Source organism: Homalodisca vitripennis, chromosome X (genome assembly GCF_021130785.1).
Source record: "Homalodisca vitripennis isolate AUS2020 chromosome X, UT_GWSS_2.1, whole genome shotgun sequence".
NCBI lineage: Eukaryota > Metazoa > Arthropoda > Insecta > Hemiptera > Cicadellidae > Homalodisca > Homalodisca vitripennis.
The window spans coordinates 147,088,066-147,115,882 of record NC_060215.1 but is presented as its reverse complement, the minus strand read 5'-3'; the positions used below and the strand labels follow the sequence as shown (position 1 = coordinate 147,115,882).

The 27,817-nt window shown below is 36.1% G+C and overlaps 1 protein-coding gene across 1 annotated transcript in view; it reads right to left on the bottom strand.

The window, feature by feature from the left end:
• LOC124369659 (ectopic P granules protein 5 homolog) overlaps positions 1 to 27,174 on the bottom strand; it is a 335,562-nt gene extending 308,388 nt beyond the window's left edge. Inside the window, exons 1-5 of the mRNA XM_046827710.1 lie at positions 26,886 to 27,174; positions 21,752 to 22,699; positions 16,154 to 16,309; positions 10,300 to 10,586; positions 6,086 to 6,242 (exon numbers count right to left, since the gene is read on the bottom strand). Coding sequence (XP_046683666.1) covers positions 6,086 to 6,242; positions 10,300 to 10,586; positions 16,154 to 16,309; positions 21,752 to 22,699; positions 26,886 to 26,921 — 1,584 coding nt within the window. The 5' untranslated portion in view covers positions 26,922 to 27,174. The remainder of the gene's footprint in view (positions 1 to 6,085; positions 6,243 to 10,299; positions 10,587 to 16,153; positions 16,310 to 21,751; positions 22,700 to 26,885) is intronic.
• Positions 27,175 to 27,817: the final 643 nt, after the last annotated feature.

The window sequence follows — 27,817 nt, the reverse complement described above, 5'->3', positions numbered from 1 at the left end:
TTTAGCTGCATTTATTATATAATTTGTTATATTTTTAGTTGCTTTGTCAATGTCAGTTGGAATATCAGAGTCACATGTAGATAAAAAGGATTTGAATCCCTCCCAGTCAGCCTTGGTTAGAATCCATCTTGGTCGTCTTGATGGCAATGTTGGGGTACGTGTATCACTCATTTTCACGGGAGCATGATCGCTTCCGTAGAAGTCAGGGAGGACCTCCCAAACAAACCTATGTGCCACAACAGGGGTGGAAATGGATAGGTTGATGGCAGACCAAGACCCTGAACGTGGGCACAAGTAAGTTGGGGACCCATTGTTCAAGATAGTCAGGTTAAACCTGTCTAGGAGAGGTCTTCTGATCAGGGAGTTTTCATTAGTGTTAGACCCGGTAGATATCCCAGATGGATGGTGGGCATTAAAATCACCCACAACCATAAAAGGATTAGCCAAAGAATTTAGAAGGTCTTCAAACTCTTCTGTATCAAACTCGGCAGGTGCTGGAGGAAAATAAACACAGCATATAGTAAGATGAATAGGGATTGAGATAGTTACACTTATAGCCTGAAGATCGGTTTGAAGAGCACATTCTGCAGCGGGTACGGATGATTCAACGAGAATCGTGACCCTTCCACAGGCATGACCACGTGGGATAGCATCACGGTGAAAGGTTTCGTATCCAGGAAAGGAGAACCCACACATGGGGTTAAGCTTAGTCTCCTGAATACAAATGACATGGGGTTTATGCTCTGTTTTACGTAGTTTTAGATCTTCAAGGTGACTCCGTAAACCATTTGTATTCCATTGTATTATAGACATTTTTATTTTTATTTTCATACATATATATTTATTTTATTTCAATTTAATTTCTGTATAATTTTATATTGTTTAACTCATTGTGATTTTGTTTTTTATTTCCCTTGATTTTGGCGGGTCCTAAATTCGGGTAGCAGGCGAGGGTCCTCCATTTCTTCATTGATAATGGAGATCTGAGAGAACTGGGAAGAGGGTGGTGAGTGGGCCTTGGTTCTAAGGTCCATTTTATTTTTAATGTTTTCCCGTAGTTTTTGGGCAAGAGCATTCCTTTCATTAGCTGTTAGGTTTGATTTGCTATCTGTGGAGTTTTTCTGTTTGAAAAATGAAACAGCTGTTGGTGTTTTGTTTGTGTCTGTTTCTTTAGGTTTTGTAGAGCCAGTAGCGATCACAGCGTAGGTGGAAGCCGATTTACTGGGAGCAACTGGAATGGAGGGTGTACTTGCCACGGGAGCGGATGACGAACTCAGTTGCTTGACCAGTGCAGCAACTTGTTCTGTTCAAGCCTTCACCATGCCTTCAAGGACTGAGCAAGAAGAACATTGAGATGGTTGTACTGGGATAGAGACTGCCTTGGAATAAGAAATGTTATTTTTAGGAGTTTGAGATTGTCTCCTTCTAAACTCCTTCCGTGCCTCTGCGAATGAAATTTTCTCCAGTGTAACTATTTTCAAGATTTCTTTTTCTTCTAAGTATACTTTGCAGTTTCTTGAGCTGGAGGAATGCTTTCCTTTACAGTCCACACAATGTTCCTCATACTAGAGCAGTCTTTGTCGTTGTGATCCTTCTTTACCGCAATTACTACACACTTCCAGGTTCTTACACATTTGCTTGAATGTCCAAATTTCTGGCACCTAAAACATCTCTGAGGATTTCTGTAGTAGGGTCGGACAGGAAGAGAAAGGTAGCCTGCTTTTATTTTGGATGGAGGATGAGGGACAGAGAAAGTTAGGATGAGCCTGAGAGTCGGTGTTTGGACTCCCCTTTCGGTCTTCATTATTCGTACGAAATCAGTCAATAGGGAGTCGCATCATTCTGACTTAAGTTCATCTACTGTTACGTCAAGTAAATCTCGGCTAAACACAATATGTTTGGATCAGTTTAAGGATTTATGGACTTCAACGGCTGTTGGTATCTGGTTTAAAAGGGTGTTCATCTTTAATGTTTAGGGCTTGCTTGTCATTTCCAGCTTCGACCAGTAGTGTCCCATTTTGAATCTTCTACACGGATATTGGTTGACCACCAGCTAAAACCAGAGCCTTATTTATCAGGAAAGGACTCACTTTTGTTAAAGTTTTGCCCTCTCTTCCCTGTGCTTTATAATTAAATATCTTGGGATTGGCTTGCTTTCAATTTCATTTTCTTTATTAGAAGTAATTTTTTTTCACATTGTTTTCGTCACCTTCAGAATCCGAAGAATGACTTTGTTTCCTTAGATCACTACAATCTCTTATTACAACTCTTTTTTTGCCCTGTGGGAGGGTTTGTTGGTTGCATAAATGGGTTTACCAGCACATCGTGTTGAGCAGAGCGGGCTGATTAACCAGGAGCGGGCATGCCCTCGGGTGTCCCACAAACCATAGCTTGGGAGACAACCCTACCTCAGTTCCCGAGGCCCGGTTTTCATCGTTTACCATGTCGGGAATACGCGCACAACTTGGGCTCACACGTGGCAACAGGGGCTCCGACACCCCTGCCTACTAAACACTTCCTGACCAAGGACCGAAGTGGCTGGCTTCTGAACCAGTACATGACTTACGCCTCAGCAGAGACAAGCTCACATCAGTGCCGGATTAAGCACTCCCAGCGAGCCATGTACTGGAACGGTCGAACGGTGCGGGTACTAATAAGACCCTGGAGGGGGATTGGGTAGGAATTAGGATATGGTTAGGTGGGGGTGGGCAGTTTAACGTCATACCCAGGACGAGGGAATAGTTGGAGTGGCTATGTCCCAGCAACACAGATGGTCATGGAAATAAAACTTATTTATTTCCAAGAAGGCCAAGAAAAATTTGTCATCTGAGATTTAAAGGGTTAAGACAAATAAAATACAAATTCACCTGGTAGAGAATCTCCGGGGGTCGAGGGGATGGGCTGACCTTAGTTCAGATGATCCCCAATGAACTGGGAAAGTAGATTGGGAATCCAACCAATGGTTGGGCTCGGATAAACGCAAGTTGAGGGTCCGACAAGAGATGGCCCTGCTTCCGACTGAACCCCAGGCAGGATCTAGGCTAGTGCCCTCATTGTGCATTCCATGCGGCGGTTGCCCTCGGCACCGCGCAGTTGTGGTGACAAGTCGGCCATGACCAATCTTGACTGGTCTATCTGGAATACCGAACAATGCTTTTGCATGACTGAGGGCTCCCAATCACATGATGTGAGGTGACCCGTGCTTAAGGGATGCATTGCACAGGGGTGTGCGTCACAAACGGAGCCCTTGGGGGTTGGGCGCCCTCCCATTCGTACATAGTCTTACCTGGTCATGCGGGGCTCTGGCTGGGAGGACATTTTATTTCCTCGATACTCGTGGGACCTTTTATAGATCCAGAAATCAAGAACCCAACAGATTTTGCAGGACATTAAAGCTGCTTCAGCTGTGTTCTGCAGACGCTTATCAGCGGAAGAATTTCACGTGGCTCTGATACAGGAACCCTGGATTTATAAGGGTAAAATATCAGGGCTTTCCATGGCAGATGTCAAAAATGTAAGTACCCAAGTTAATAATGCCAGACCTTGTATTGTTTATGCAACAAGGTGAACAGCATTTCTGTTCTGGAATTTTGTTCCAGGGATCTCTCCACAGTCATGCTGATTGAGGCTGGTGCTGGATGAACCCTAATGATTACATCCTCACATCTCCCGTATGTGGATTTCACGCCTCTAACACCAACACAAACACAGCAGAGGGTAATGTTCCTATGTTTCACAAGTAGACGTGTAGAGAGGTGATAGATGTGACCATGATGATGAGGGTATGGTTAATCTGATACATGAAAAACCTGGGGTAGTTGGGAGACCAACCACAAGATTCTTGCACTGTACAACAAGGTCCGTACAGCGAAAAGATTAGCCTGGAAGATTCAAGATTAAAGATTCAAAAATTCACCGCTTAGTGGTCTCAGGGACAATCCAGGTATATTTATTACTGAACCGGAGGGAGTTCTAAAAGTCATGATAAGAACACAGTTTCCAGACTGGATCCTTTATGACAAGGATCAACCACTCAGCTGTGGAGGGAGACCTGCAGAGCGCGTCACTCACAAGTGTTTGGCGTGTCGTATAATAATCATCAGAAATGAATGAGCAAGTTATTCATTAAATGTTAGAGAGGGTGGTTATATACAACTATAGCACTAATCAACAATGTTTGGAGATTCACCTGGGAGAGGAACATATCCCTGGCTTGCACAGGTAGCAGGATAGAAGCCAGGCACGCCACCAGGTGGTCCAAGTGCTGGTAGCTGAAGGATGAGTTGAATGGTAGAGAAGGTGGTTGTATGAAACTATAGCACTAATCAACAATGTTTGGAGATTCACCTGGGAGAGGAACATATCCCTGGCTTGCAACGGTAGCAGGATAGAAGCCAGGCACGCCACCAGGTGGTCCAAATGCTGGTAGCTAAAGGGGGAGTTGAATGGTAGAGAAGGTGGTTGTATGAAACTATAGCACTAATCAACAATGTTTGGAGATTCACCTGGGAGAGGAACATATCCCTGGCTTGCACAGGTAGCAGGATCGAAGCCAGGCACGCCACCAGGTGGCCCAAGTGCTGGTAGCTAAAGGGGGAGTTGAATGGTAGAGAAGGTGGTTGTATGAAACTATAGCACTAATCAACAATGTTTGGAGATTCACCTGGGAGAGGAACATATCCCTGGCTTGCACAGGTAGCAGGATCGAAGCCAGGCACGCCACCAGGTGGCCCAAGTGCTGGTAGCTAAAGGGGGAGTTGAATGGTAGAGAAGGTGGTTGTATGAAACTATAGCACTAATCAACAATGTTTGGAGATTCACCTGGGAGAGGAACATATCCCTGGCTTGCACAGGTAGCAGGATCGAAGCCAGGCACGCCACCAGGTGGTCCAAGTGCTGGTAGCTAAAGGGGGAGTTGAATGGTAGAGAAGGTGGTTGTATGAAACTATAGCACTAATCAACAATGTTTGGAGATTCACCTGGGAGAGGAACATATCCCTGGCTTGCACAGGTAGCAGGATCGAAGCCAGGCACGCCACCAGGTGGCCCAAGTGCTGGTAGCTAAAGGGGGAGTTGAATGGTAGAGAAGGTGGTTGTATGAAACTATAGCACTAATCAACAATGTTTGGAGATTCACCTGGGAGAGGAACATATCCCTGGCTTGCACAGGTAGCAGGATCGAAGCCAGGCACGCCACCAGGTGGTCCAAGTGCTGGTAGCTAAAGGGGGAGTTGAATGGTAGAGAAGGTGGTTGTATGAAACTATAGCAATAATCAACAATGTTTGGAGATTCACCTGGGAGAGGAACATATCCCTGGCTTGCACAGGTAGCAGGATCGAAGCCAGGCATGCCACCAGGTGGTCCAAGTACTGGTAGCTAAAGGGGGAGTTGAATGGTAGAGAAGGTGGTTGTATGAAACTATAGCACTGATCAACAATGTTTGGAGATTCACCTGGGAGAGGAACATATCCCTGGCTTGCACAGATAGCAGGATAGAAGCCAGGCACGCCACCAGGTGGTCCAAGTGCTGGTTGCTGAAGGGAGAGTTGAATGGTAGAGAAGGTGGTTGTATGAAACTATAGCAATAATCAACAATATTTGGAGATTCACCTGGGAGAGGAACATATCCCTGGCTTGCACAGGTAGCAGGATAGAAGCCAGGCACGCCACCAGGTGGTCCAAGTGCTGGTTGCTGAAGGGAGAGTTGAATGGTAGAGAAGGTGGTTGTATGAAACTATAGCAATAATCAACAATGTTTGGAGATTCACCTGGGAGAGGAACATATCCCTGGCTTGCACAGGAAGCAGGATCGAAGCCAGGCACGCCACCAGGTGGTCCAAGTGCTGGTTGCTGAAGGGAGAGTTGAATGGTAGAGAAGGTGGTTGTATGAAACTATAGCAATAATCAACAATATTTGGAGATTCACCTGGGAGAGGAACATATACCTGGCTTGCACAGGTAGCAGGATAGAAGCCAGGCACGCCACCAGGTGGTCCAAGTGCTGGTTGCTGAAGGGAGAGTTGAATGGTAGAGAAGGTGGTTGTATGAAACTATAGCAATAATCAACAATGTTTGGAGATTCACCTGGGAGAGGAACATATCCCTGGCTTGCACAGGTAGCAGGATAGAAGCCAGGCACGCCACCAGGTGGTCCAAGTGCTGGTTGCTGAAGGGAGAGTTGAATGGTAGAGAAGGTGGTTGTATGAAACTGGTTGCCCACTTGCTCACGCCAGCTGGGCATCTGTACATATAAATTTACTATTTAATAATAATGTATTTAGACTTTTATGATCATGGAAATTTTTTTTCTTTGTCTGGCCCTAAGTAAAATAGCTACATCATCTCCAACTTTATCCCTTCCCTAAAAAAGGTTAACTTCATGCACTAACAATAGATAGACATGAGGAATTTATTTTAGTTGAGAGTGCTAGTCCATCTTCACTCTCAAGTTTGATATTCTGGATACCTCCTACTTTCAACCATTAGAAATATCAACTAGTTCTATTGTAATACTCTGAACTCATAGTAACAATAGGGAATCATACTATTTATACTCTTAATTTGTTTAACTCTATTTACGTACTATAATAATACACAAACCAATAATTAAGTAATGACTATTAACTTATTGCATTACATTTCTCTATATTAGGGTATGATTCAATAGATGAAAATAAACAAAAAATGTTCCTATATAAGTATGGTTTACTTTGCTTTATTTAGCACCTGTTGATCTGTCTGTTATAATAAATAAATCCATAGCTCAGAGACAGTCTAAGTTATGGCATTCATACTCTGCATGTTTATATGTCTTATTATATGTTAAAAGAAACCAATGTATCGTTAATACTTTCTAAATGCTGGTTTTCATTTAAAACAAAATTTCACAAAAACTAATAAGAAAATATTTTCAAGACACATTAAAGACAGCTTGTAAAAAGACAAACGTTTTCATAAATGCTTATTTACTAATCTCGTGAAAACCACCAATCAATAATTATATACACAATAAATTAAAAACAGGATCATAAAATAAGACAAAATTTGGATTTGAAATAAATTTTTTTTTAACGGCCCATCTTACCTAATAATTACTACATTGTATATCAGCAGAATATAGAATGATGTTAAAGCTGGTAAGATTTTCTAGCTGCCGAATTCAGCTGCAGGATTCAAATGTCACACGTCATTACCTGGCCCTTGCATTTGCAGCGTGTTATAATGCTAAGCAAGTGTAAGAGGAGGAATCTGGGTCTGTTGCATTCCAGTTAACTTAAATAATATAATACTCAATATTTAATAACACAAACTGTCACAAAATATAAATAACACTTAACAGATACAAGACTTAACAAAATATAATAAATTTAAATAATAAACACCAAACAATGTAGTGTACCAGAACTCTGAACACGCCTATATCGCTGTGGGGTGTGGTATGTAGTAGACAGCTGCGCCTGTTCCCACAGTTTGAGTCAGTCTCTACATATATACACTATATCACCATATTTACACCCTAAAATCTTGTTAGTTAAACGTTTATAATAACAAATAACTATCTAACACGCTTGCTGCGGGCGGTAACTATGGTTACCACAGAGCCTTTGTTCTGAAATGAGGTCAGTGTGCAGCCAGCACTCGAGCTATAACAAAGATGTATTTCTTGCTCCTCGGGAGGTACTTTTCCCGCATTTTTATGCACGTCGTTTTCACATTAGACTTTTTCATTATTTTTAATGATTTTTAAAGTAGTAAGTGATTGTGCAACACAATGCATCTTCCCCCGGGACCAAGTGGTGTACAATAACCAAGTTCAAAGCGTACAACAGAGCCAGTATTGAGTTCAAACGATGAGGGTGACAACATGGACGATGTGGAGTACCAGACGGACTTGGAAGTTGAGGATCCTGATTACGAGACCTACCCACGCCAATGGAGCGCTCACAACTGGATTGGAATACATTTTTATAAACTTATGTACTACAATATTTTTTGTATCATTTCAAGTAAGTATTTAAATATATTTTGTTACAATTACTCACCACATTTTTATAAATAATCACTGAATTTGAGTGAGTTAGCGGAGATGTATATAAACTTTTTCACATTTTTATTAACTTTTACATTCATTTTGGTTTTCACATTTACGTATAAATATTGTTTATATGTGTCTAAAACGAATAAAATACAATTTACTTAGCTACAATGTATTCATTTGGAATATTCCCACTGCCACGAAAGGGTGTTCCCTAGTGTGAGCGGTAACTAGAGTTACCAGCTGGCAAGGAAAACTGTCCTCAGGAGCTAGCGGTAACCACAGTTACCGCATTCCTAAAATGGTAGAGAGTGATAAATTTTGTGATTTATGAGTAATTTTCATATATTTCTATCATATTTCATCCAAAAGTAAGTAAAAATATATTTTAAAAAATTTCATCATATAGGGAACTCTATATAGGGATTTTTAGCAGCGAACGTGTTAAAGTATGAAAAACTACTTTAACCCTTTGAGTGCCACGGGTATTTTCCAAAGGCATATGCATAAAGTGCCATGCTGTTTTTCGCATATTTGTAAGCTTTTGGGAAAAAAGGCTGTTGTAAAATAACTACCAAACAGATTTCCATCATTTTGTTGTTGTTTTTTTTTCTTATTAAATGCAAAATATGATACATATCGTTACAAATAAAATTTGATTTATAAAAATATAAAAATTTTAGTATTTATAAAAAAAGTTTTTTACTTTTGTATAAAAAGTTAAGTTTTGACCTAATTTGTGTGTATACGGTATTTTTAAGATTTTTTATCTTTATACCATGATAAAGGCCATATGATTCTAAATAAAACCCATGTGTAATATCTTATTCTAGAATTTTAAAAACATGGCATTATATGTATTAACAAAATGCTACCCGGTACCGACATTTTATAAACTGTACTTCATTTGTCAGAGTTTAGAAATTACTTAGTAATGATGTAGTTTTCCCAATAAATCTAATAAAACATTAATACAACACAAATAAATATGATTAGTAGATTTAGAAACAAATACTTGCTAACATATTTACATAAAAGTTTACATTTACTAAATAATAACCCTAATAATATTTACACTGAAAATTCACGTTTTTCGCTTGAACACAAATCAAATCATACATTACTTTTGTAAAGAAATACAGTAAAATACTGTATAAGTTACTATTTTATTTTGTATTTACTCAAATGCTTGGTTATCGGCACATAAACAACAAGAAAGGCCGTTACGCAACACGGTACTCGTCCGCTACGTCGCGTGACTGGAAGACAGAATCATCGTACAAGTACTTATCACAGCCCACTATTTTTGGACGAGTTTTCCCTATCAGAGATAAAAATAAACTTCATTATACTTTCCTTCTTCCATAATGAATCGACAAATACTCGATGAGTCATACTTCCTATCTCCAAATCGTCTCCAAATAGACACACGAATGACCTGAAATTTTCGAATAATGAAACTTTGTTCTTATAGTTTTAATTTAATTGATTGTCGTAATAACTTGTAAATTCCAAAATAGGTTAAATAAAGTCAGTTGTTTTTAATACTGTAATTTATTTTGTCCCCGATAAGGAAGACTCGTCCAAAAATAGTGGCTTCTTGATAAGTACCCAAACAACGTAAGTTTCGCAGATAAAATAGTAGAGAAACAACATAAAACTCGTATTTATTGATAGTTTGGAACCTATTGAATACAGCCGTCTGATTATTTGGCCAAAATAATCTTGTACTATATAAAATATTATCAAAATACGAAACGTCAAAATTGGCGACGCTGGCACTTTATGCACTTTTCGTACCGTCAAAATTAGCGACGCTGTGGCACTCAAAGGGTTAATATGATGAACAAAACTAATTAGGTACTTTTGTGAAGAAGAAATGACAGGGTAATCCTGTTAACATTTGAAACCCAAATATGGATTTACGTCAACTTACACGGTTGTCTAATACTTAGTTCTGTTATGATCCCACATTCTAAGGATTAAGTTAGCTTTACAAATGATTCAAAGTTACATTTTAAGTTACACAGGCTCCTTGAATTATAATCGACATCATTATTGTAACGTCCAATGTCAAAAAACTTTCAAAAGTTACGGTATTGACAGATTTCTCTTCCATTATAAACTTTCTACTAGATTCGCTGGAGTTAACAAAATTTTAAATCAGAAGCCCATTTTAAGATATAAAATAAAAATAGGAATTCCCCCTTTGTTAATCACAACGGCTGTTTAGTGGATTGAGTAGCAATCAGATCCGATTTACCTGAGCACGTGATGAAGCAGGAATAAGTGATCGTGCCAAGTAGCTACACGCAACAGCACTGCTACCAACCGTCCCAGCCAAGTGCGAACATCGGCCACAAATCCCTCGTCTCTCAGTGGCCGCCGCTGAAAAGTGAAGAGCACCGATATCGCACGGCGCAACTCTTCGCGCAAGTCCTGTCCGGTCTGGCTATTCACCAGAGGCACCATCTCACACACCAAGCTGACAGGAGCGTTGTGAGGGAGAAATGAAAATTCTGATAGCAAGTTCTGAATGTAGTCGTCCACCTGAAAGCATAGACATAGTGAAGAAGTTGAATATTTTTAAATTGTTATTCCACATTGGATTGCCAGAACATCTCTTTTTAACACATACAGAACATTCATATTTCAGTTACAATTTTTCACTAATGGTGTTAAAAAAACAGGAGATAAACCTATTCCAGTCCTCAAATGCCTCGATTTCAGCAATATGATATTTGATGATACATCAAACTACAATGGACTACAATGGTGGTTCTTCAAACTTTCTTATTTGGTTATAATACCAGTTTGCATTAAACCAGGTGTTTAAAAAATAACAGCATGTTGTTATATTTTTTAACACACTGTGGATCAAGCGATTAAACTTAAAAAACCAATACTGTATCTAAATATCTACTTATTGAATGAGAGATTAATTTTACATTTGAAACATTTACATTCTGTTTCGGCTTTTGTACCGAATAGATCAAGTTTTGTACCATACAGGAGGTTTATATCAGGAAAATAATGTTGTAAATTTGACATCAGTAGGTACGGTAGGCCTTCAATATTTGTTGGCTATAATTGTTGAAAATGGGTTTATCTTTATTTTTATGAAAGTTAATTAGTATTCTCTGGCCTGTTTCGTGATGTTGTGTATGTATGAAACAGAGAATAAAAATAAGATTATGTTTTATTGTCATTCAGGCTTGCAAAAGCATTGACAAAGTTATTTATATTGAGGAGTATTGCCACATCACTAACATACTTAAATAAATAATATAAAGATATTTAAAGTTACAACAAATAAGTCAATAAATAAAAAACAGTTCAAAAATGTATTGCTTAATAAAATCTTAACAAACTTAATCTCTATGAAAACTAGAGATCAAAATAAAAAATGAACCAATATAAGTTATACATACATAAACAAAACATAATTTTATTTATTAATAAAATTAGACAAACACTTATTATAAAACGTTAATAAATAATTAAGTACAGTTGCACAGTTAAAAATAAATTTTTAGTTTAAAAAGTGATCACAGACATAAAAAAATTCATTTAAAGAATAAAAGGAATTCTTGAGTAACAACTTATAAAATTTTTGTTTAAATATCTTTGCTGAATGTTCATTTATAAGGTGAATAGAATAACCTTATTGTACACTTTAACAAACAATACAACGTGACTAGATAAAGATTTGCTCAGTCTGTGATACTCAATTACTGCCTTATTTTTATGACGAGTATTGTGGTCATGGATTTCATTTGTAAATTTTAACAAGTCATGATTCTTCAAAATGAAAGTAATCAAATCAAATATATATATATAAATTGATGATTGTTTGCACTTCTAGTTGAGTGATCAAAGGTCTACAGTGAGCTTTTGTTTCTGATTTTGTTATTACTCTAATTGCTTTTTTTTTAAGAAACAAAATTTCATCGATCCTAGAACAGTTGCCAAATAAAATTAAACCATACCGAAAAACTGATCGAAAATAAGCATAATAAGCTGTTTTCAGATAGTGACTTGGTACACAACTTGTCAATTGTTTTAAAAGATATATAACTCTTGATAATTTTGAGGATATATAATCTATATGAGCCTGCCAAAAATTACTGTCCCTCTTAATTTTTCTTTCCTGCGAAGGCACTAACACAGCAATAACCTACTGGAAATGTTAAACTAATTTCAAATTGTTTTAGCCGATGCTCTGATATACAAACAAAATCTAATTTTTGTAAGTTAACCAGGAAACTTTCTAAAAGTGTTATCTTACCATCCAGACCCTGAATATTTAAAAAATAAAAAACCTGTTTGTGCAAACTGTACTTTCTTATGTTCAGTTACTAAACTATTTAGCCTACTGCTTCTCACTTGACTAAAAAACCATTATGTCCAGAATTCAGTGTTTGTGCTGATATTGAAGAATGTTCCAAATTATACTCTTCCTCTTCTTCAGGTGGCTTTGTGTGTTCTTCAGATTCCCCTCCATGCAAAGATAAGCTTGTCTCTTCTAATACTGGCTGCTCTTCGTCCAATCTTGCTACAGCCTCACAGATCCTCTGCACAAGCCATTGTTTTCCCTTGCTGTTAAAGTGCATCCCATGTCTTGTATGAAGTTGTCTATCCGCCTTGCTAGCCTCCAACAAAGTTACATTTTCGAGTACATCACACAATATTTTTAACTCAATATTGTTGAGTATTGTTGAACCCTTCGTGTTTCAGCATTAACACAGGACCAGCTGGCCAAATCATATCTGTTAGGTATACCCAGCAGGGATCACTTCTGGCTGGTTTATACCTACCAGTTGAACCCACCACTGGGCACAGCAAAAACCGATGTGCCACTTCAATCTGGGCAACCTTATGGATGTCCAGTAGCGGCACATCACTAACCGCAAATGTTGAGATTCTGGGATTCATGGGCAATTCGATAGGTCTAGCCTACTGTGGAGGATGGCTGTTGGAGTTGGTGGGGTTTGTTCCCTTACCTCAGAGGCTCTTGTTAACCTCAACAAGGGTGTGCCACCCCCTGCCTACTTTGACTGGAGAGGCTGGTTCACAACTGGCCTCCCTTCTTCCGGGATGACTTTGAGATGTAGTGCCCTAATTCTTCCTCATGGATCTCGATAGGAGGCGGCCCCTACTCCCTAACCTTACCCATCCTGAATATCCTATCACTCCGGAAGCAGCGCAAAGGTCCTTACAGGACTAAGTGCAATTTATAACCTTCTTGTCCTAAGAGAACAAAAAAAAAAAAAAAAAAAAAAAAAAAAAAAAAAAAAAATATCTGTTAGGTAGGTCTATGAGAACAACCTTTGATTTTTTTATAATTCTTCATCCTGTTACTTACAATGTCAATAATTGTGTTACCTTCATTGCGCCCTACATCGTTGGTGCCACAGGAGATCACTAAAATATCATCGGAGTTTAACCCTAGAACTGGCGGTCATTTCATCCTGTAGTGTCGGGCTGTTTTGGAGCTTCGCGCAAGGTTTTTTTAAAAAAATTATTAAAAATATAAAATAAAAGCAATATAAATAAGAGTATATATTTTTGTGTTCAGAATTAAACGTAGAATTGCACTATATTGTAAAATTAACCATCAAAAATTTTCTAATAAACACTTTTTTTAATCAAATATAAAATTTACGAAAAATATTTCTTAAATTTGGGGGGGACCATACCTAGCAAATGAAGTTATAGTGAGAAATATTTATAAGTGAGATAGCCATTCTGTGTCAAATTTTATCTAGTTTCAGAAAAACATAAACATTATACACATTTATGAAAGCATCATAAAGCTATAGAACAAAAAGCAGCGATGCGTATAAATTCTGAAAATCGGGTGTACACGTAAGACTTTGGTAAAACAAGTTTTGCTAATACATTTATCTATGAATACATGTTATTTTGCATATTTTATTACTTAGAATAAAGTAGAATATACAGTAGTAATGAAATAATTACCATAAATTATTTTTTGAAAAGTAAAAAAAGTTAAATTTTGCCATTATTCAAAAATTTTGCGAAAAATTTTCATTCAGCAAAATATAAAATAGTTTCTAAAGCTTGTACTATATCAAAATTTATAAATTTATGGTTTATAAGTAATAGGAAATATTATGTAGTTAGAAAACTATAAATATAACTAAATATATTGAAAAGATATAGAATAACCCAAACAGTTATTATATATAACCAAAGAAATTACAGGAAATATATATTTTATTGTGAAAACTATCTATTTACCAAAAATAAATAGTTACTTCAGAGCTAAAAGAGTGCTATAAATAACGTTTAGTAAGTGAAAACAATAACAAACTATGTGAAATGAATTTTAGCCAAGTCATTTTGCCATAGCCTACACAAAGCCGGTAATTTCTCAAACATATTTCAGTAAATAGAAATTGATTTATTCTAAAATATATATGTTTACACTACTACGACATCAAACAACACACTACACATTAAATACGACACTAAAACACGCGTAAAACTATTAAAACTTACAAATATCCACAGCTCGGCACGAAAGTGATACAGAACGGCAGCGGCAATATGGCGGTCACAACAAACGGCGTCGCGTTTTCTTTTACGTTCAAAATAACAAGCTTGCTACGTCATAACCATAATACAAAGAGGAATAAAACTCATCTGTTCCTTAACATTTTTCTTCCCGAATCCAATGGTGCATGAATTATATCGATACGTTACCGGAGTATATTATAAAAAGTAATTATACGAGGGAATGTTTGATCGACAAAATTTTGACGGTTAACACCAAAAAAGCGGCATTAACCGACATAATTATGTCGATTAACAGTTCTAGGGTTAACTTTTCCCCTTCAATGTTATGTTGATTCAAGACTTGGGCAGCACGACCTCCTGGCTTGATAAAACCATAGGCTTCATATTTCTTTACATGTTTGTTTAAGTTCCATGCTAAACCTCTTTCGTGACTGTCAGCTAATAACAACATTAATTTATGTTCCATTGGTTCTACTCTATCAGATCCTTCCTTATCATGACAAACACTTACTTGATCATCTGTAGAGCTGAGTATGTCAAATAGATTACATGCTTCTAGTGTATCCTGTGAGCAGGTTACATTCTGCAACCCTCTTGCATTCCTTGCGCACTCAGAAACTTTACTATTCCTGCGTTTATAAACCACAGTTGTGAAATCACTGTTGTTAGTTAAGTCACAATCTGATAGTGGAGGGAAACAGTTAAGACACACTGAACCATGTTTATCAGTATATGATACTTTGCTCTGTAATTCCTCATTATCCTTCTGCAATATCTCAATTGTGGCCTCGAGAGATTTAATAGATGATAAGACATTTTGTAGTTCATCTTTGTAGATCATACATTTTTTACAAAAATTATTTTTTTCATACAGTTTTAGTTTTAATTCCTCTCTCTCATCTTCGGCTTGATAAATAATTGCTTCTTTTTGTTCCTCTAATATTTTTAATTTATTTTCAAAAGAATTTATTATTTTTATTTTTTTTCTTCTTCATGTTTTAATAGTTTTTTTAACTCTTTGATAAACTCATCTTTTTTAATTATTTCTTCTTCAAGTTCAGATTCAAGAGGTAATTTCCTGTTTTTTATTTCATGCAATTCCTGTTTCAAACCCTCTTTTCATTGAGTAGAGCTGTCCCTATTTCGGCCGCAAGTGTTAAGGAATGTTCCAGTTCAGGATTATTTACTTCTATCACATCATTGTGAAATTCTTCTTTTGTCAATTGCTGCACACAAGAGGGACATTTCCACACTTCTAATTCCCTTTTGCTTAAACTTTTAACAGCTGAATAGGGCAAATTTATACACCTAAAATGTAGCCATTTGTTACAATAACCTGTACAAAATACTCCTCCATGCTTTACAATCCGTCCACATTTCCCACAACAACTTTCCTTGTTAAGATCAGCTTGATCCATTGCAGTATAAATACTAATTACTCTTCCCTTCACAATATTACAATTTCACTTAGAACTTAATTTTATATACTCAATATATTAATTTTCTAACTTTATTAAAAAAAATAATTAATCAAATGTAATTAAATGAATTGTTCAGAAACAAAATGCACTAACCTGAAGTTTGATAACCTCACACGTATAAGCGTTAAGAGCAAATGATTCTGTTATCAAGTCCCGGATAGAGCACAAGCAGCGGGAGAGGTTGCTCGCTGAGGACTTATTGTAGTGTGCGGTCTGAAACTCGTGAGAGGCCTCTACAGGGTTCCCATCCTGAATCACAAAATAGTAAAATATCAGTTATTTGCAACATAACACAAATTAATATGACTTAAAGCAAAACAATTATGTATTACATAGTTCTTATATTTATTTTTAGCACTAATTTTTATCCTTTAATACACTTTTTGGAAACCCTAAAAGTGACAATTTTTATTTCTTATCATATAAGACAAATTTATTCTATACTATTAGAGTTGAATCTGCATGGCTCACTTTGCTGTATCAGTATTAAAAAAACCCCTTATACAGTCACATTTGTACTGAGAGAATTTTATTCATGAATAAAAATTGTTATATTAATGTTTTTTTTTCTTTGAAAAAATATATGAGGTGTAATCAAAAAGTTCCAGGACTGAATTTTTATACATTTATTCATACAACATACAGGTTATTCGAATTTGTCTCCTTTAAAGTACTCCCCTTGGGAAGCTACACACTTTTCCCACCGGTGTTTCCACTGATCAAAGGCCCCAGAAAACTCTTCTTTTGTAAAGGTGTTTAGCAGCTCCGTCGTTTTTCCTTTCATTTTGTCAACTATTTGAAATCTTCATCCTTTCAGGGGTCTCTTGAGCTTCGGGAAGAGAAAAAAGTCTGCTGGAGCCAGGTTTGGTGAGTAGGGGGGCTGAGGAATGACAGTCATTGCGTTTTTTACACAAAAGTCACGGATAACTAATGCAAAGTGAACAGGAGCATTGTCATGGTGAAGGACCCAATCACCACTTTGCCACAGCTCAGGTCTCTTTCTTCTCACAGCATTACACAATTTTCTGAGGGTTTCAAGATAAACAAAACAATTAATTGTTTGACCTTGTGGAAGGAATTCATAGTAGACGACACCTTTACAGTCAAAGAAAACCGTAAGCATGACCTTCACATTTGATTTGACTTGACGTGCTTTCTTGGGTCTTGGAGAGCCTTTTGATGTCCAATGTAATGATTGGGCTTCTGTTTACACATCGTAACCAAAAAACCCATGTCTCGTCTCCCGTAATGACATGATCCAAGAAGCTTTCGTCGTCATTTGCCGTTTGAAGAAGTTCCTCAGAAACATGAATTCGGTGTTGTTTTTTGTCTTCAGTCAACAGTTTTGGCACAAACTTTGCTGCAACACGACGCATTTGAAGTTTTTCAATTAAAATTTCCTGACATTACCCAAATGAAATGTTACACTCTTCTGCCATTTCACGGATTGTTAGTCGACGGTTTGATCGTACAAGAGCGTTCACTTTAGCAACATTGTCATCATTGATTGACGTTGAAGGGCGTCCGGAATGAGCATCGTCGTCTGTGGATGTTCGGCCATCTTTAAACCTCTTGAACCACTGATGGCAGCATGATCGGCTTAGACATTCTTCACCAAAAGCCTCTTGTAACATCAAAAAGGTATCAGAAAACGTTTTGTTCAGTTTCACACAAATACGTTGCTCTTCTTCCACATTCATTTTCATTAAACAAAAAAATAGCCAAACTCTACAAAACTAATCTCAAACAAACTGTGCTAATGATACTTTCAGTGATGTTATGATTGATCTGCAAACACAGCTGTGTTACTGTTGAGTCAGGGAATACAATACTGCCAACCACATCGCTGTGAGACATTGCATTCCCATAGTATATAAAAAGTCCTGGAACTTTTTGATCACACCTCATATGTCATGTATTTTGTAATTATCTCATTTACATTAGGTTAATTCTTTCACTGATTTTAACCCATTGCGGATCGTATTGTTTTGGCGCGCGGGCACCAGCGGGCGCGAATTAATTTACGGTCAGTGGCCGAGCGAACAGCAATGGTGCGCCACATTGTATCGCTCGCTATTGTACACTAGAAAATTCAGCTATGAAGGTATTCGTTCAGATGGGACATGGGCCTGCTGGGGTATCTGTGATGTAGGAACGATAACACACGAGCAAGGTTCCGGGGTGGCAGGGATGATGTCTGAATCATAGTCTAAATAAAACGGCTCGGGCGAAGCGATTACAACATCCGGGCCGTTGTCTAGACTAAACCCGCCAACATGTACGTCTGCGTCGTGAAGTTCTTTGTCAATAACCTCAAAAGTATTATAATAACAACTGTGGAAAACACCCAATCAGAAGCACTAAAAAGCAGAGAGTAAACTCATATGAATGATTTTTCAACTTCAACATACAACTGCGATCTGTAGGATATTTATAAAGCTTATGAAAATTCTAAACGTAGACCGTTGTTAAACACTCTTAGTTGACAAGTAAAGACGATCACCCGATCTATCAGACATTACTATAACTATTTGGAGGGAAATTTAAAAGCAGACCGCTTTTGGGTCATTCCATGTCAAATCACCCAGTAAATAATTAATTTGACACCCACCTCTTTAGAATTTGATGAAACTTGGGCACAATTGTTGCATTTGCTATCCTATTGATAAATACCAAATTTTATTTCTCTATCTCTTATAGTTTTTTTTCTACAAATTTTTTAATTTTCTTAATTTAACGCGATTTTAGGCCTCGGATTTCGCGTCTTGCAATGTAACTTGTAGCTTAAAAAATTAATATCTTGAAAACTATTTGAGATATCACCATGAAGCTTTGCATAATATTTAATTAATATATTTAAAATAAAGAAAAAATACATTCACTAACCTATCTCAACTCCAAAAAATAATAAAAATATTATAATCAGAAATTTTTTTTATTTGAAATCCGTTGTTGGGATTTACTAAAATTGCAATATCTCAGGTCTCAGACCTGGTAGAGTGTTCATATTTTTTTTACATACTCCTAGATACATAGGCTAACAGATAAACAAAAAAGATGTATGGCTTTTTCACATGTTTAGTTAATATTCCAAAAAGTAGAATATTATTAAGAAATTATAAATTTGCGGTTTACTTACATTTAATAAATGTGAAATAAAATAAAAACTGAAGTCTAAGAATCAATATGTTTTATAGCAATTATTAGTTCTGCTTGTAATATTTTTTCCACTTCATCCAACACTCTTCTGTTTTTCTGATACACTCTTTTTTGAAGTAGTACATTCTGCCAGTGCTATTTGATTGCGGTGCATCAACTGTACTGATAATGTGCTCCAAAGGTATTATGCACAAGTCTTCTCTTTGAGGCCAGTAAAAGCTGGCAGCAAGTCCTGGAGGGTGAAGAAAAAGAATTTCAGCATCTTCTTCTTCATGAAACACAGTTTTAACGAGTCCAAAGTTCCACTTTCCATCGTAGTTTGCAGCCACATAATCGTTTAAAGATGGTTGGATGCAGACCCAATCCGTAGCAGAATCATAAGAAAACATTAGAGTAGGATTAGGATTATCAGTAGTCCTCCTTATTTCAATTTAACTTGTATTTAACGGTTTGAAATAATGGAAACTTCTAGTACCGGGAATAGTCTTGGTGGTTAAAAATCGTGACACTAACTCCAATCTGAAAGCTTCAGCATTTTTTGTGTCAATAAAGTGAAAGTTTATTTTTTCAATGTTGACTTTACAGAAGTCATAAACTGCAGTTGCTGTCTTGATTTGATTTTCATCTGAAAGTTGAAGGCTGGCTTTTCTCAAAATTCTCTTAACAGTTCCTCCCAAGCCATCACATATTGATTTCCCGTGGCTTGTTGCAAAGAATGAATGTTCGGCTTTCATTCCTTGTTAGGGATGGTTGTTAGGAACCAATGGAACCATGATGTCATGATGGTTTGTTAGGGTTTTAAAACTATTTCTATTTTTGTATTGACCAGCACAGCCGTCAGTGAAATAATGAACTTGGTTTATTTCAGGATGATTTTCTTTCAGCCATTTCGAAATTTCTTTTTGTACGTAATTCACAAAACAAGTGTCATGTTGTAAATCATCACTTATGAAACAATGGTTGGAAATTAAAACTTTATCATCCTTTTTCAAGTAGAAACCAACTGGATGAATTGTGCATCCACCTCTGTTCCGGTGATAACTTTGGATTTCATTTTGAATGGTGTAAGAATAATTTTCACTGAAATCCATTACTACAATTGCTGTATTCAAAGGCGGATCTTCTTTCAGTTTTTTGAAAGTTTTAGACTGTGATTTTGTAATATATAAATGTGGGATTAGGTTTTCTACAGATTTGCTCAGTAAAGAAATAGTCTTCAACGCTGATTGATTGCTTAACCATTTCTGTCCTGTCAGTATTAACCCATTGGCTTATAATTATTTCTTCTTCTAAATCATAATCTTCGCTCAATTTTGCAGTTAAGTATTCAATCAGGGCATCATCAGACGGACAGTTGTCACAATGGTGTAGTATACACTCACTGTTTTCTAAACTAAAGATCTAAACTGAGGCAGTGTTCAGTGGTTAACTGTAGAGCTAGGAGCATGAACCAACATGAAAGGATCCTGTTGAGACAAGATAGATGAGTCATACAGGCTGTGTAAATATTAGTGCTTATAATGTCTCTTTTATAAATCTTTGTCATGTCTTAGTTCTGACCCCTTGCTCTATTAATAATAAATTGATTTTAGAAATAATTATAAAAAATAAGTGGATATATAAAATTTTAAACACTTCATAGTTGATACAAACATGATCAGTAGCAAATAATTTACAATTTATCTTCATAAAGGTTTTGTAAATACTTTTAAATTGAAAGTGACTTGAGTACTAAGTTTAATTGAGTATTTTTATTTTGATAACAACTTAATACAAAAAAAGTTAAAATTAAACTTTAATTTACTTTCAAACCAAATGTTTCAAATTGCGTATTCTTTTAGTTGGTCTGTAATTTTGTTACTCATAAATAATGTTGAATATCAATCAAACATGTGAATAAGCCATACATCTTTTTTGTTTATCTGTTAGCCTATGTATCTAGGAGTATGTAAAAAAAATATGAACACTCTACCAGGTCTGAGACCTGAGATATTGCAATTTTAGTAAATCCCAACAACGGATTTCAAATAAAAAAAATTTCTGATTATAATATTTTTATTATTTTTTGGAGTTGAGATAGGTTAGTGAATGTATTTTTTCTTTATTTTAAATATATTAATTAAATATTATGCAAAGTTTCATGGTGATATCTCAAATAGTTTTCAAGATATTAATTTTTTAAGCTACAAGTTACATTGCAAGACGCGAAATCCGAGGCCTAAAATCGCGTTAAATTAAGAAAATTAAAAAATTTGTAGAAAAAAAACTATAAGAGATAGAGAAATAAAATTTGGTATTTATCAATAGGATTGTGCCAAGTTTCATCAAATTCTAAAGAGGTGGGTGTCATGACCTGGTTGACTTGACATGGAATGACCCTTTTGCGACCTGAGCTCGTCATCGTGCCGTTAGGCCCGGCCGCTGTGTGACGAGCCCAGCTCGTCAGTGATCCGCAATGTGTTAAAGATATATAAGATTTGATGTTATTTGTATAAGATATAATGTGCATAGTTAATATTTTAAACTTATTACCTGACATTCTCCTTGCTCGGTGACAACACACTTGTCGAATGACCACAGCAGCGACTGATGGTCCCGACATTCCTGTTTCAATGTGCCAAGATCCTTGTTATTGACTGTCAGTTTGGTCCGAGCTCTCTGATAGCTGGTCAGAAGTTCGTAAAGGGGATGTCTCAGAACATCACCTCCTCTCAGCTCGGTCTCCACAAACTGAACCACAAATGTCTCTGCCACTTCCAACTCAGGGTTATGATAAAGGGCGGCCAATTGTGAAAGTGTGAATGGCTTTAGTCTTGGTTCAATTTCTTCTTCCTTGGTATTAAAAGGGAAAAACGGTTTCTCAGAGAGAACATTTTCAGGTGTAATTTCACTGACTGCTGAATCGACAGAGCTTCCATAAACTACTTTAACCGTCGGTGCAGAAGGAACAGCTTCATTGGCGATTTCTGTTTCTTCACTTTGCTCGATCCACAAACTCAAAGAGTCTTCAGCGGATTCTAGAGAGGAACTTGTGGGCAAATGCAGAGGTGACTCAAAATTAGTGTCAGCTTGGCTAGAGTCCTCTAGTAACAGAGCTGCTGGTGGTTGAAATTCGTTTAACTCGGTTTCAGATGACAAACGGCCCCTTCTGGTCTCAGAGAATTGAATATAATTTTTTACTTCTGAACTACTAATCAAAGTATCACTGCTATGCCATGATGATGTCACCTCTTCGGGACGGACTTCCAGATGTTCTTTGCCTTCTGACTCCAACAGGCGCAAGGATTCTTCACAAACACCACCAAAGGCTTCTGATAGAACACATTCAAAACTGGCCACACATTCTGGTCGAGAATATGATGCTTCTTCACTGTCTGACACTTGCAGACTTTCGACTTCCTGCGGTAACTTTTCATACGAGCATTCTTGAACTTTGCCTTCACTATTTCTGAACTTTGATTTTTTCGTCTTTTTCTTTGCCTGGAACATAACAAATATTATTTTTTTCTAATACTATCACCTTGTGGAGCAACAAAACATACTGATGACATGCATACAAAACATGATTTTTATTCATGTTACATAATTTCATACTATTTATCTTCACAAATGAAATGCGTTTTACTATTTTGACAATAAGATAAAAAATAAAGAGTAAGTATAGGAATCGTTATAACTTCTATGAATATCTTGATAAATAGTTATATATTGCTGTACAATAACAATAATGGACACCACTACCATTGTAGTGACTGTAGTTGTTATAATGTTAACATGTTCATATCATTAAAACTAAAACCAGCCCCTCCATGTATAACCTTTGGCGGACCATCTACCGACAAGCTGAAACTCCTTCTATCTATCACAAATTTTATTTTTCCTAACAAACTCTATTTTTCCTTTATGGATGTGAAGTTTGAACAGAAAAATTAAAGAAGAAATTCTGTCTCAATTCCCCAAGGCCAGACCCTAACCTTTGGGAGAGTCTATAGTTGTATCACTTCATAAGTCTATCGCCTTTTCTGCTAAAAATTTATGAAAAAGATAATAGGGGTGATGTTTTTGTCTACAACCCAGGCCCTCAGCAGTCTAGTGCATAAGACTAAGAGGTCGTTGATGGACAAGAAAATAGCTCCTTGTGCATTTCTGGATATAGAGTACAAGTCTGTAATCTGAATGTAGAGGGCAGCATATAGAAAAGGCATAGACCTGGACATTCTAGGGTGGTTCAGGTCGATGTTTAGTTACAGAGTAATGACCAGGTTTGGAGATGAGTTTATTACTGTAAATGCAGTTATAAGTAAGACTCTTGTTATTGATGGTCAATTCACAACGATGATTAGACTCACAACGAAGGCTTGATTATACAGGTTACACAGATGATATTGTAATCATAGTAAGGTGTTGACATGAGGTGGTATTAAATGAATTCATGCAGTATGCCTTGAATTTGGTACAGGATTAGTGTTCTGAGGAGAGACTAAGTGTTAAATTCACCCAAAATCACTCAACTTTCATTTACTAGGAAAGCTTTACCTTCAGCAGCATCTGTTTTAATTGTCTCTAGTGTAGCCTTCTCCAGTGAAACTTTATATGTGGCATAGTCACACTACTATATTGTACAGTTGTCAATCTTTACACTACCAAATATATCTATAGCAGAACCTGAGTTAACTATACTTGCACTGCCGACGTCATTTGACGTCGCGCATGGAATTCTATTGATTGCCGACAGCGCCTTTTGACAGCGCCGACTTTTATAGAAATAAAAATGCATTTAAACGTATTTGGACTTCGGGATTGATAGCCATTCACTATTTCCTTGTTTTTATTTCATACTCTATGGATTATGATCTAAGAAATGTTATTGGCAGTCATCTGCAATATCGGAAAAAAAGTTATTTGTTTATGAACTCGTCGTCGTGTCGTGGTGGTCGAACATGGGCAGCCATTTGTTGTTTTGCTATCATTCTGCTAATTCGTCATCTACATTGTTATTATTTTACTATCTTTAATAATTACTTTATAAGTTCACTTGAGTATTTATTTGCATACTGTCAATATGCAATAAAATATTATTTGTTTTATAACATCACCTTGATATTCTTTAACTGTACCTGTTTCCTTAGGCTTAGGCACGGCGCCAATTGTGACCGGCCCGGCCCGGCCTTTTTGTGAAGTTGAAATACACGCAATCAAATGGACACCCGCCCACTGTGACCGGCCCGGCCGAACCCAGCCCGGACCAGTCGCAGTGCGCGGGTCTCCATTTGATTGTATGCATTTTGACAGAGTATAAAAGGCCAGGCCAGGCCAGACCGGTCGCAGTCAGCGCCATGCCTTATTGTTAGCCAAATCTAGGTATGAGTTAACCTTGCAGTCTTTATCAAGTTCCAATATTCAGTTAAGATTGTTCAACCTTTTCTCATTTAACTTGGAACTTGTAATCAACATTATAATGTCGACCTGAATCGGTTCTCAAGTGGCATTCAACATAATAATGTCGCTCTAACACTCATCCTTTTTGACAGTTTAAAAGTACTACTACTACTACCCCTATTTATATACACCATTTCAAACAGAAAAAATTGCTGATTTCAATGGTCTAATTTGTTTTGCTGTTTTATCAACAATGATATAACAGTGGCACCAAAAACTTTCCAAAACAATCGTCTTCATCTAGCCATTTTGAAGCAGATGTCTGTCTGTTTTTGTCTTCACACTTAGTAACTAAAGGTATTCATTTTACAATATAATGTTACTTTTAAAGGAGTTTAGTATGGATCTTTTTAAATGTACATGTAGTGTTGTTTTTTTAGTAATTTCATGGTTTTATATGTGATAAGTTGTAAGTTGTAATTAGTAAGCCTAGGTCAGTCTAAGGTATTGTGCAGTGCAGTGAAAGTGTTTGGGAGCTACAATATTAGTGATAGTCATGGGCATAGTTTATTATGATGGGTCATGGTTTGTTATAGCTTTGTTTTAGGCTTTCATTTCAATTGTTCCAAAATTTTAGACATTAGAGAACTTGTTTACCTGTTAGACTCAAACCATCTAGGCCTTGATAGTGACACTTAGGTTTTACTGTATGCTTTCTGGAACCCCAAACTAAGCCAAACATTTCAGCAAAATCTCTCAAAATTAGTATCTATTTAACCCTTTGAGTGCCACAGCATATTTTCCAAGTCATGCGCTTAAATTGCCGGAGCATTTCCTTCTGTTTTGCAAGCGTGTGGGGAAAAAAACTATATTAAAAAAACTATTCAACCGATTTGAATAATGTTTTTTTTTAGTTTGTGTGTCATAAAACGACGTATTTTTTCCATATAATATTATAATTTTATTTTTATTTACACAAAAAGAATATAGGTTATAACAAAAAACTAAAAAATGAAAAAAATAAATTTTAAGTTTGAACTAAAATTTTATATATACAATATTTTTTTTATTTTTTTTTAGCTATACCATTAGAAAGAACATTAAAAAACTGAACAAAAATCATGCATAATATAGTTTTTTACAGTAATATTTAACCAGATACTGCAATATATACAAAATACAACAAAAAGCAATTTTTGTTCAAGTTTGTCAAAAGTTTAGAAACAATATTATAACTATCCTATTTCACTCAATGAAGTAAGACGACTGTAAAATACTAATTATATAAAAAGTATATAAAAATATACACAGGCCTACAATATAACCTTACTTCACCTAAAATCAATAGTTTGATTGGAACTTGCGTTTTACTTCATCACCAATCCAACAATAAAATACACATCACTAAACAAATAAACACGAAAAAAGAAGTTTATAAATGCATTGTAAGTTTTACTGAACACAATTGCAGAATAGTAATAACAACAGTTTTCAGCATAAACACACGAAACTAGCACAATGTAAACACCCAACGAACCAAACTGTGTAGTTAATGGCAACAAGTAACAGCTGACCAACTATTGCGTCATCTCTTTCTTTTATGGCAAATAACTACAAGGAGGCGGTAAACAATAAAAATCAATCACAATTGATTGTTCAAAACTTGTAGATTGCAACGAAATAAGTTATTTGTCAAAACAAAAATGAATTATATGTGATATTAATTAAATACAAATCGTCTACTGGGTAGATGCCGGCAATTTATGCACATTTCATAGCATCTACTATGTAGACGCTGTGGCACTCAAAGGGTTAAGTTATGGTAAAATTAATGTAACCAATGAAATATTTCCATATCAAAATTTACTTTTTGGTAGGTTATATAATTTTCCATTGCTTTTGACAATTAGTATACCAACTATTACATAAATACTCTTTAACCCTTCAAATCTCAAGTGGAAATACACAATTTAGAGACTATTCATAAAAACAAGTACAGTTCCATACACCTTGCATCCAGGGGGATCTTTATTACAAATAGCTATAAAACCTGGCAGGAGATTAACCTTCTTGAGACAAGGTGACAATGTTAGGAATGTATAGATGAGTTACATAAGCAGTAGCATTATAACCTGGGAAGTAGTAGATTGAAAGTAACATTTAAATTTAAATTGATATTAAAATTAAGATTTTGGCAAACTTTAACCTAAAATATAAACAAGATACAAATAGACAGTCGCCTAATATACCAGTCTTGCATCATGACAGATATTTCTCAAAATCTTACCTGACCATTCTTTTGTTGCTTTTGTGTTGCTTCCATTGTTAATAGCCTAGTCAACACTAATTCAATTCAGTTATGGATCATGGATTGTCCAAGTTTTTTCAGTGCATAGTTTTATCTAGACTTCGATGTAAATTAACTATGATAAAATTTTACGTTTTTATAGTTGTGTAGCTTACACCCCTCACAAAAACTTCACATTTTAATGTAAATTAGTTGTTATCACTTACAACCAAAGATTAGTCATTTGTTTGTTACTAAACCATGATAAAATGAATGCTGATTGCAGATTGTTTTGTTCTCAATGCAACTAACAGCTGACAGCTGTAGTCACAGCTGACTACCTGGTTGCAAAGAAGTATAATCAGGCAGTATTATATGTTATTACATTTTACTTTGTATTTATTTATTTCAACGGTCAATGGCATTAATACATTTTACAATTTTCTTCTTAAATGACTACAATCATAAATTACAACATGCAAGTGCAACATACCATTAGCATAATCCAATCTACTACTACATCATCCTACAAGCATCACTGTCTGCAGTACATCAAAAGAGAAAATTAATTTAATTTTATGATATTTTGAACAAACTATGGCAAGGAACATCATTGAGCTGCTCAATAACTAACTGAACTTAACATATACAATAATGACTTACCATCTAAAACTAAAACTCAGCCTCAAAGTGGAGCATGCAAAGAAATAGCTACTGAAAATTTCCGAATCAACAAAATGATTGACAACGAAATCAACGACAATAAAATATAAATAGATCAATATACAGAATACAGTAGATACATACGTATAAGGTTACATTAATTTGTACAAACACAGTTCCTAGCATAAACATCAATAACACTGGTAAAAACAAACAGCCAAATAAACACCAAAACATCCACCAAATGACGACAAGGTAACAATGGTATA